The sequence below is a fragment of the Amblyomma mixtum genome, chromosome 4, assembly GCF_055824585.1.
Source record: "Amblyomma mixtum isolate Tamu chromosome 4, ASM5582458v1, whole genome shotgun sequence".
Lineage (NCBI taxonomy): Eukaryota > Metazoa > Arthropoda > Arachnida > Ixodida > Ixodidae > Amblyomma > Amblyomma mixtum.
In genome coordinates, this window is record NC_143015.1 from 123,862,549 (window position 1) to 123,872,054 (window position 9,506).

General features: G+C 47.4%; 2 protein-coding genes across 2 annotated transcripts; one reads left to right on the top strand and one right to left on the bottom strand.

Annotated features, from left to right (window-relative positions):
- Positions 1-106: 106 nt before the first annotated feature.
- On the bottom strand, positions 107-1,606 carry LOC149348138 (p21-activated protein kinase-interacting protein 1-like). Its single transcript, XM_089587946.1, has one exon. It carries the CDS (start codon positions 1,598-1,600, stop codon positions 131-133), a length of 1,470 nt encoding a protein of 489 aa, XP_089444072.1. The 5' UTR covers positions 1,601-1,606; the 3' UTR covers positions 107-130.
- Positions 1,607-1,810: 204 nt separating this feature from the next.
- RpS9 (ribosomal protein S9) lies at positions 1,811-7,401 on the top strand. Its single transcript, XM_089587947.1, has 4 exons — positions 1,811-1,891; positions 2,390-2,614; positions 5,536-5,722; positions 7,158-7,401. Exons 2-4 carry the CDS (start codon positions 2,398-2,400, stop codon positions 7,330-7,332), a joined length of 579 nt encoding a protein of 192 aa, XP_089444073.1. The 5' UTR covers positions 1,811-1,891; positions 2,390-2,397; the 3' UTR covers positions 7,333-7,401.
- The last annotated feature ends 2,105 nt before the right edge of the window (positions 7,402-9,506 follow it).

Below are 9,506 nucleotides of genomic sequence, written 5' to 3' on the forward strand. Positions count from 1 at the left end.
TATTGTTCCCTGAAGACATCAACAAGTGCTACTGTGAACTTTGTCCACCTCTTATGGACAGATTTGTGTATACCCATAATTGTAAGACGTGAAAAGTGCAGGGGTGTAGAAAAGAACAGGAAAAAATGTTTTATTCCGGTTTCTTAAACTTTCCAGCTTTCCTTTTCCTCTTCCGTGCACTCTTGGTAAGCGATTTGTCATCAGCTTCCTCCTTTCGAACAGAATTCGTGTCAACAGCCACTTTCATTTGCTTGGCATCTGACACGGCTCCCTCTTTCACTGCTTTCTTCTTCCGTTTCCGTGCCTTCTGCTTTGTCTGACTCTGTGACGTATTCGTTTCCTCCACTTCATTGGCTTCATCATCATCATCACTAGCTTTTTTAATTTCTTCACCTTCGCCTTCATTTGCAACAACTTTTGCTTTTTCTAAGTCTCTAGGTTCTTTTTCAGGTTGACCATTTGTAGGTCGAGCTGGCAATCGCTTGTTATTGTTGACGTTGGAATCCTGTTTAGTCTCACAGGGTTCACTTTCTCTTTGGAGGACACCCTCGTCGTCGCCTGCTCCAACTTCACCCTCTTCCGCGTCGGCTTCGCTCTTCTTTTTCTTCTTCTTTCTCTTCGCCTTTCGGAATCCGTCGTCGTCGTCGTGGACAGAGTGTATCGCCATGCACGTGATCCGACATCCGCACCGCGCCTCGCACAGCAGCCTGGGATTCGTGTCCAGCTCGTCCACGTCCACATCCCACACCCTGACCAAGCCGTCGCTGCCGGCTGTCACCAAGAACGTGGCGGCAGCGGCGTCAGCAACCGCGCCCGGCACCTTCACGATCCGCAACGCCTTGACGCGGTTTGCGTGCGCCGCGAACATGTGGTAGACACACTTGCGCTTCACGTTGTGGACCTCCACGTTCCCGCCGTCGCCTGCGAGCAGGACGACGTCGTCCGTGACGAACGCCACAGCTCCAACCCGCTTGCCGAAGTCGATCGAGTGTACCTTTCCGGCCTTCTCGGTGCTGTAGACGTCGAGTGCGTTGCCGACGCCGACGACGAAGTAGATGCCGCCCGGTGACCACTGGACGAAGTCGGCGACGGCCTTTATGTTGGTGATGTACGCATTGCGCCCTTTCACCAAGTTCCACGTTCGGAGTGTCTTGTCCTTAGACACCGAAAGCAGCAGCTTGCCGCTGGGGTGTACCGCTAGGGACACAACCTCGGCCTTGTGGCCCCTCAGCGTCTTCAGACACTGCCAACTTCCCGTGCTCCAAACGCAGATGGTCTTGTCGTCGCTGGCGCTGAACAGGTGGCTCGATTTGTAGAACTCGAGGCTCGTCACGGTACCCTCGTGCTGCATCAGCGTGCCCATCTCGCTACGATTACGCATGTTGAACAGACGAATCGTCTCGTCGGTGCTACCTGACGCGGCGAATTTGCCGCCCGAAGCCGCGCAGCGCACGGATCCCATGTGAGAGTGGTTTGTGAAGAACTGGTGGAGTTTGAACTGGCCATCTTTGCCTTTCTGCAGTGAGTATCCGAGCAAGAACTCTTCGTATGTGCCGAGTATCACGTCAAACACGTTTTCAACATCTTCGGGCGCTGCCATTTTTGAAACAAGCAAGCTACGGATTGGCTCGGTTTGACACGTGCTAAATACATTATGTAAAATTTGCTTAGAAACATTGTACATTTGTTTAAAATTTCATTAAATATTTATTGCTTACCTTAATTTTTGCTGCATTATTTGGCGTTTTTTAATAGTTTATTATTTGTAAAGTTTGTTGCCATTTGTTGTTAGCGCCCTCTATAACATTGTCTCCGCAGCAGCTAAAATCGGACCGCGATCATCTCCTTTTCGTATCCGCCATTCCCGACCACACGTGGCGGTGTGACATCGGTGAGCGTTTTGTGCGCTTTTTAGCCAGTCTTTGCTGCATCTTGAGAACAACATTGCTTCTTAAGAGATTCATAAGTATGCTAAATGAGTGGTTATTGTTTTAAAAGAACTATTTCTTGATGCCTGGATCGTTGTATCGGGCTGAGTAGTGTCGGCAGCTTAAGCCTCACTGTTCTATGGTTCCCGGCGCCTTTGACTCGCTTGGAGTCAACTGTTGAGTCTTCAGCGCGGCGTATGCTTTGATAAATGTCACCCTGCGATTGTTCAGACGTGTTGCTTCGCGCAACGTGCAAACCATTAGTGGTCCGTACCGGTCGTCTATATGGAAACCACGCGATTGTCTTAGCGCGTATGCCAGCGTGTTTCGGCATGTGGTGTGACCGTGCCAACTGCCTACAAAGTGCAGTGTTACCTACGTTGTCAGCGCAGCACACTCGGTTTGCGACACGCTCGCGTTGCAGTGTTGACCGCAACATAATGGGTGTGTTTGTCTTTCAGCGTAAATCATGGGTCGCATCCCAACGGTGCACAGTAAAACGTACGTGACGCCTCGGCGTCCGTTCGAGAAGGAGCGACTGGACCAGGAGCTGAAGTTGATTGGAGAGTACGGGCTCCGCAACAAGCGCGAGGTGTGGCGCGTCAAGTACACGCTCGCCAAGATCAGAAAAGCGGCCCGAGAGCTACTCACGCTCGACGACAAAGACTCGAGGCGTCTGTTCGAAGGTAAGCTGCTGTGACGGAAGAGTCTCTTTGTCGGCCCCACAGCATGCTTCCTCAGAGAAGTTTGCCGTAATCTTTGCGAAACACAGCTTTTGCTCTTCGTTTTGTCGGTAGCGAAAGTGCTGCGCACCACTCGTGCTTCGCCTTCACTGCATCGTAGCCAAAGTTCTCGGTGGGTGTATCGACACCAGGCGGGGTCGTGCCGTGGTGGTACTGTGGAGTTTAATCGAAGCTCGCGTGGTATGCACTACTTTATCCCGACAGGATATCAAGAGCTGGTCGACTAACTGCAGTCTAGAGCAGCCAGTGGGAGGCGCGAACCGGTCACTGGGCACGCGCAGCTTGTACGAAGGCGTTCAGGCTGGTTGTTTTAGCAAAAAAAAAAAAAGTAAAAAGCGAGACTCGGGACCAGAAGGCACACACACAATCGCCGGACTTGCAACCGATTTACTTTTTGCTCATCCACGTACTTGAAAGCTTTTTTCTGCAAGCACACATGCAAAAGAAATTAATTCGTCAGGTTGTCATTCAATCCGTAATATGAAATACCACTCTATATCTGTGATAAGCACATTCTGGTCACTTATGAAGGACCATTCATTCTTTTTGGTGAGAAGTGCTTCAAGCAGCTTGCGCCCATGTGTGGACTTCCCTGCCACTAATGCTAGTGTGATGAAACAGAGGCTAAAATCCAGGTTGCTCCTTGAACCTGCAGTGTTTTGTTGTTTTCTCTGAGGTGTTCGTCCAAGCATTGCCTAACCTGCTAGATATATAAGCCAGTTGTTTTCCGCTATGCTAAAACTTAGATAATTTTCTGAGTGCATTCTGTCAGTCATTCCGTGGTGCCGGAAAACAATCGCAGGAGCACCTACTTTGCAAAAAGTTTCAATTCAAGGACTCCCACTGAGCAAGAACTGTTGTAGTTGGATGCGATTTCCGGTTCAATAATCCAGTTGGACAGAGTAGTCATTCCAGCTGGAGGTTTCAGTCTGGAACTATTTCCTTTTAATTTCCTCCCACGGTGCGAGGCGAAACACAAAAGGCACCTGGTTGCTGTGCCATGTCGGTGCATATTAGAGAACCCCATGTGGTCCAAATTAATCCTTAGCCCAGTTCTACGGCGTCCCCATAGCCCATGTCTTGCTTCGGGACGTTAAACCTCATAACTAACCCTTTTTTTTATGTACTCTCTCATCTATGGTTTCAGTTGGGATAGGCTGCATGCATGTCTGCCAAATTGTTTTTTATTGATTAAATTTACTTTAAATTTAACATGTTATAACCTCTGTGGAGGAAGCGATAGCACCACTTTGGGTGTAGTCTTGCCCCACCGCGGTTGCTGAGTGGTTACGGCGCTCCACTGCTGACCCGAAAGACGCGGGTTAGATCGCAGCCGTGGCAGTCGGATTTCGATTGAGGCAAAATTCTAGAGGCTCGTGTGCTGTGCGATGTCAGTGCACGTTAAAGAACCCCAGGTGGTCGAAATTTCCGGAGCCCTTCACTATACGGCGTCCCTCATAGCCTGAGTCGCTTTGGGACGTTAAACCCCAATAAACCAAACCTTGGGTGTAGTCTTGTCACTAGTGAATTTAGTTAGGGGACTGCCTGACCCACCCACGGGCTTTAAAGCAGGGAGCAGTCTGTGCAAAGCCTAAGGTATCTCTATTTTATAGGCGGCATTTACCAAGGCCATGCTACCACACGGTGCAAGCATCCTCACGGCTAGTGCACCATGTCTGTGGTGGCTCCTTACCATCAATGGCATCGGCTTGCACTGGGTGAAATTTGCTAGAAGCATTCTGTAGCATTATAGAATGTTAACACGCCCACATTTCTTGGGGGGGTGCTCTGTGCACGTGGACGGTGCAGTGGTACTCTTCTGCACAGTGATATAACCACACTGCCTGCTCAGTGTTGCAGTTAGGTAGCCACCCTGGCTTTGTGCTGCAGCCCGACAGGAAAACTGGCTGGCTGCATCGCACGCAACATGACATGCAGCTTTCCATATCAGTTAACTGTGCTACTCATGCGGGACGCATTGTGGAGAATAACCCCATTTCAAATCTGGTGCTACAGAATAGCATATTTTCAGTCGCTGTAGTTGCACAGTGCCGGAGATTTCACAGACATTGTCCAGGCAGAAAATGAAAACATCTGCGCTGCTTTATTTTCATGACAAAACTCGAGCAAATGCTGTTTCACACCACAAACGGCAGACCCAGCGCAGATGTTTTGTATTTTCTTTAGCAGCGGCGTAATGCTGTGGCAGCAGCCAATGAATGTGTGCTACTTGCCACAATAATCTAACTACCATTGTCTTTGCCCTGCAGTGGGCATAGTCAGGCTGATGATGAATGCTGTCTGGAATCTAGGCAACAAAAAACAAACCGGCGCAACTGTCAGGGTCTGTTGCAGTGTGATTATGCTGCATGTGAGGGATTACTATGGTGGGGTTTCACTGTAGCTGTTTTGGTGTACTGTGGTATAGAACTAATGGTGGTTAGGTTATTGTGCCATGTGGCATACTTTAACTAGCTGCTGTTTACATGCTCACGTGTAAGAGGTGCCCTCACAGGAGTGTGGCACAGTTGTTGTAGTGGTTTTTATTTTGCATTGAATATGGAAAGTAAAATAATTTTTTTTCTACCCCGGCATCTGCTATCGCGGCTGGAAGCACCTGAGCTGGGGCAGCGGAAATAAAGGATAGCAGACAGTGTGTAGAAGTGAAAAGAAAGAGGGTAGGGGATAGTAGAAAGGACAGGGGGAGGAGTACACTGACAATAGATCTATTTACATATATACATGATAAATATAAATATATACAAGTCGCACGCGCGTGAAGGTCTGTGTGGCACAGTGCCTATTTGCATTTTTGTTTTGCGTTCTATCAAATTAGACCAATGTTGTGGGGGCGTAATGTGCAGGCAATGCGCTGCTCCGTCGGCTGGTGCGCATCGGTGTCCTGGAGGAGAGCAAGATGAAGCTCGATTACGTGTTGGGCCTGCGCATTGAGGACTTCCTGGAGCGGCGCCTGCAGACGCAGGTGTTCAAGCACGGACTCGCCAAGAGCATCCACCACGCCCGTGTGCTCATCCGCCAGAGGCACATCCGGTGGGTGGCATGGCACGCCTCTCCCGGACTTTGTTTTTAAATGACGCAGTGCACACAGAGATGGGCTGTGGGGGATCCCTTGCTTGGGCATAGATGTGTGGGTTGTGGGAGCTCTGAAGCCACCAGATGCATTTTTTATCCGTACAGTACAGTTCTGCAAACCGGGGTCCACGGGAACCCTTGGGTTCTTAAGTACCTTTGGGTTCCTAAGCTTCAAGAACTCTGCATGCCTCCATCCCTGCCTTGCCTTCACCTGCCTTATTTGAGGATGACTCCACTGTACTGGGCAGACTGTTTCAGTGCAGCTACTTTTTATTAACTGAATCCAGGCTTTTTTTTTTAGGTGTTTTGTGTGCATGTTAGGAAGGGATGGAAGCCAGGACATGGAGCTCCATGAGGATAAGATTGAAAAGGGACAAACTTTCATGGTCCCTTGAAGTTTGACTTCAAGGAAGTCATTGAAGGCTACCTGTGCTGAACCTGTAGAAGCTTTCGTGTGATTTCAAGGAGCCGCGACATAGATGCAAAGCGCTTGTTGCCTGATTAAGGGGGAATGTGGGGATCAAATAGCAAAAATCGCGAAAAAAAAGTCGATTTTCGAAAAGTACACTTTTTGGCATCTCCAACACTATTTCTATGTTGTACTGAAATATTTCACCCAAAAATAAACTTCAAGCACTCCAAATAAATATATTTGTTGGCATCTACACATAGATAGTGTGTGTGTGCTAGCTTAGAACTTTCAGGCTTGTTTTCTTGAAAGTTTGTTTTGAGCTTAATACCTTGCTCGTGGAAAGCATAGCACAGCAATGGGTGCGTGGATTTTTACCCCGTTTGTTTTGTTGTGATCAGTGAAATGTGGTCTGCGTCAAGACAGTCTCAGATTTACCATTTAGGCCCGCATGTTTTTATTACATGGTAATTAGAGTATGATACATCCTAATCATAAAAGAAGGTGCGTATTGTGTCCTTTAAAAAAAACAGCAGAGAAATTTTTAAAAAAAATTGAGTCTTGATGTACACCACACTTCTTAGTAAATATTAGGAGCATTTACATACCTGTAGCCTGTTCTTTTGTCATGCTTGGCTTTCCACAAGCAAGCAACATGGGGACACCATATAAACAATGATAAAAGGGAACCTACTGAAGCTGTCATTGTGAAACTGTATATCTGTTTGTCTGATGCTGTTTTAAGCCAGTCTGCCAAATTTCATCACTCTAAGTCAAAAAATAGAAAAGTTGCCTTCCATTTCCCCGTTACTATCAGCGAATGGTTACTACTTTTCGTGGCTGGAGTAGGCTGTGTCAGGCTTCAGTACTGTACGCATAACTGCAGCTTTTTTTTTTGGTTGTGTGTTGAGGAAGCAGCCCTTGTTGGCACATGCAGGGTGTATTTCAGCGTGGTGTCCTCATTTGTGCGTTCCGTGGATGCAGGGTGCGCAAGCAGGTGGTGAACGTGCCATCCTTTGTGGTGCGACTCGACTCTGAGAAGCACATCGACTTCTCACTGAAGTCGCCCTTCGGCGGCGGCCGCCCCGGACGTGTCAAGAGGAAGAACATGCGCAAGGCGCAGGGCGGCACCGCACAGGAGGAAGAGGATGACGACTAGGCTGTGTGCAGCCACGCCCTTCCATCAACTCTCCACCACGACCATGAGAATAAACAACGCCCCCCGTTGCTTGTTTGCCCCACTGGCTCCTCTTTCTTCCAACTGGTGTGACTTGCGTGCCAGGTCAACGGAGCTTGTGCAGTTGGGACTGGTTGGGGCAGTTGGATCTCAAGAGCGCAACTCTGAGGCACGCTAAGCGAAGTGTTAAAGGGGCTGAGAAACACTGCTTGGGGGGATACCGGCTATACTTCGGGCAGATTCTTTATGTCATACAGATGCTGACTTAAAAAGAACTACAGGAACGGGAGTTATTCAATGAAGAAATTTGAAAATACAAGCAAACAAAACTCTGCCCTCGCCTCGATTTTGGCGGGGCTTCCCACTCCTATTTCGCTCCCCCAATGACTGCACCTGGCGCAACCAATCAAAACAGCCTGCCAGAGTACGTCGCGGAAGTTTGCACTCCATGGTTGCCTGCTGTCTGTAACTCGTTCTTGGTGAGACTGGCAGCGTCGTTTCCATGCCAGAGCACCCTTGGTGGTGTATTTTTATTTTACTTGCTTTGCAGGGCTTTTATCTAAGACAAAAGTTGTTTTTGTTGATCTAATATAAAACGCAGACAGGTGACAAAATGTGTCTCTATTTATTCACACAATTTGCAGTATATTTACTGTTTGTCCGATCATCAAGCTCGTGCCAGGTGATGTCATATCCGCTGCTAGAACCCGCCACTCTGTGGGGACACCATCAGAGCCATGAATTTGTTTTTGGGAGGACATTAAAATATTTAAAAACGGAATATATGCAGTGTTACTGACACTAATAACACCATTATAACTCACTGTATGCAATCAACAGGCAAAAGAGTCAACTAAGATTGTGTTTCTGGGCCCCTTTAAGTTAGACCCAATAGGGGATATTCAAAATTCCGCAAGTGCGCTTTCCCACGGAACTATGTTGCCCCAAACAAGATGGCCAACTTCGCTATAAAAGAACTACGTGGGCTGCAGGACAGGCGCTAAAGGTGTGGATGGAATGTAAGAAACGTATTTTGGAAGAATCAAACATAAAAACCAGTCTTTCTTGCTTTGTTTCAGCTGGAAACGCATGGTCAGCCATCTTGTTTGGGACAACTTTGTTATGCGAGAAAGCGCACTTGCGGAATTTTGAATATCTCCTATTGTGTTACAAGCATGTGGTCACTTTTCACTACGTCTGTTATTTGTGAAGATAAACTTACATTCCCTTGTTTGCAGAGAAAAATATAAAAACACTCGTCAGAAAACATGGCTAGCTAAGAAAACGAATGCATTGTTGGAAGTATCTTTAAAGGCACCTCATTTTTGGGTGCATGTGTTCTTTGTAATGATAAGGCATTACAGCTGTGTTGTTTCAGTTTCAACAGCTGAAATGGCTGCGGCGTCAAAGTTGCGTATAGGTCACATGAGGCATGAAAAATCTGCGATGTAATCACTGCTTCGTTGCTTAATTCGCTGCAATGCTAAAGCCACCCTGCCTCAGTAGCTGGAATGACAACGAATGAAGCAGCAATAGAAGTTTTTGCATGCCTCATGTGACCTGAAAGCAACTGTGATGGTACAAAGCTGCTAAAACTGAAACGGGGTGACAGAAAAATTAAGTTGTAAATTATTTAGTGTCCGTAGGCAAATACTAAGTGGTGATCTATGTATAGGAATGTAATGTACATCATTGCAAAGAAGAAATGCCATAAAAATTGGGTGTCTGTACTCCTTCAATGCATGTAATTACTTTTTGCTGTATCTGCAAATTTTTCGGTCCATCCACGGATAACCTAGACAGCACTGTCTTGATAAAACTGTGCCCGATACATGTTCACTGGCCGCATACACTACGTGTATGGTTGCACAGCTGGGAGGATAGGTTATCCACTCAAGAAAAGGTAGCCCCAGTGCAATGCATGCATTGGCTTAAGTAAGAATCCACCTGACGTGAATAATGGAGCAGCATCCATGTAACTGCATGCATACACCACTTACATAGCCTACGTTAATAGCACGCACTGATGTCTGAAGAACGCATGGGCTTCTATGGGAGCTCCTACAAGGATAGTGCAATGTGTACCCATAGTCCAGCCATGAGACACGTTGGCCTTCAAGCTTTATTATTTTTGCAGCAATAGGAGTGCAAGATCT

Excerpts from the sequence above, each read along its gene's own strand:
- RpS9 (XM_089587947.1), top strand. The coding sequence starts at position 2,398 with ATGGGTCGCATCCCAACGGTGCACAGTAAAACGTACGTGACGCCTCGG. Across the intron at positions 2,615-5,535 it reads CTCGAGGCGTCTGTTCGAAG|GCAATGCGCTGCTCCGTCGG; the intron begins GTAAGCTGCTGT and ends CGTAATGTGCAG. Across the intron at positions 5,723-7,157 it reads ATCCGCCAGAGGCACATCCG|GGTGCGCAAGCAGGTGGTGA; the intron begins GTGGGTGGCATG and ends CCGTGGATGCAG.
- LOC149348138 (XM_089587946.1), bottom strand. The coding sequence starts at position 1,600 with ATGGCAGCGCCCGAAGATGTTGAAAACGTGTTTGACGTGATACTCGGC.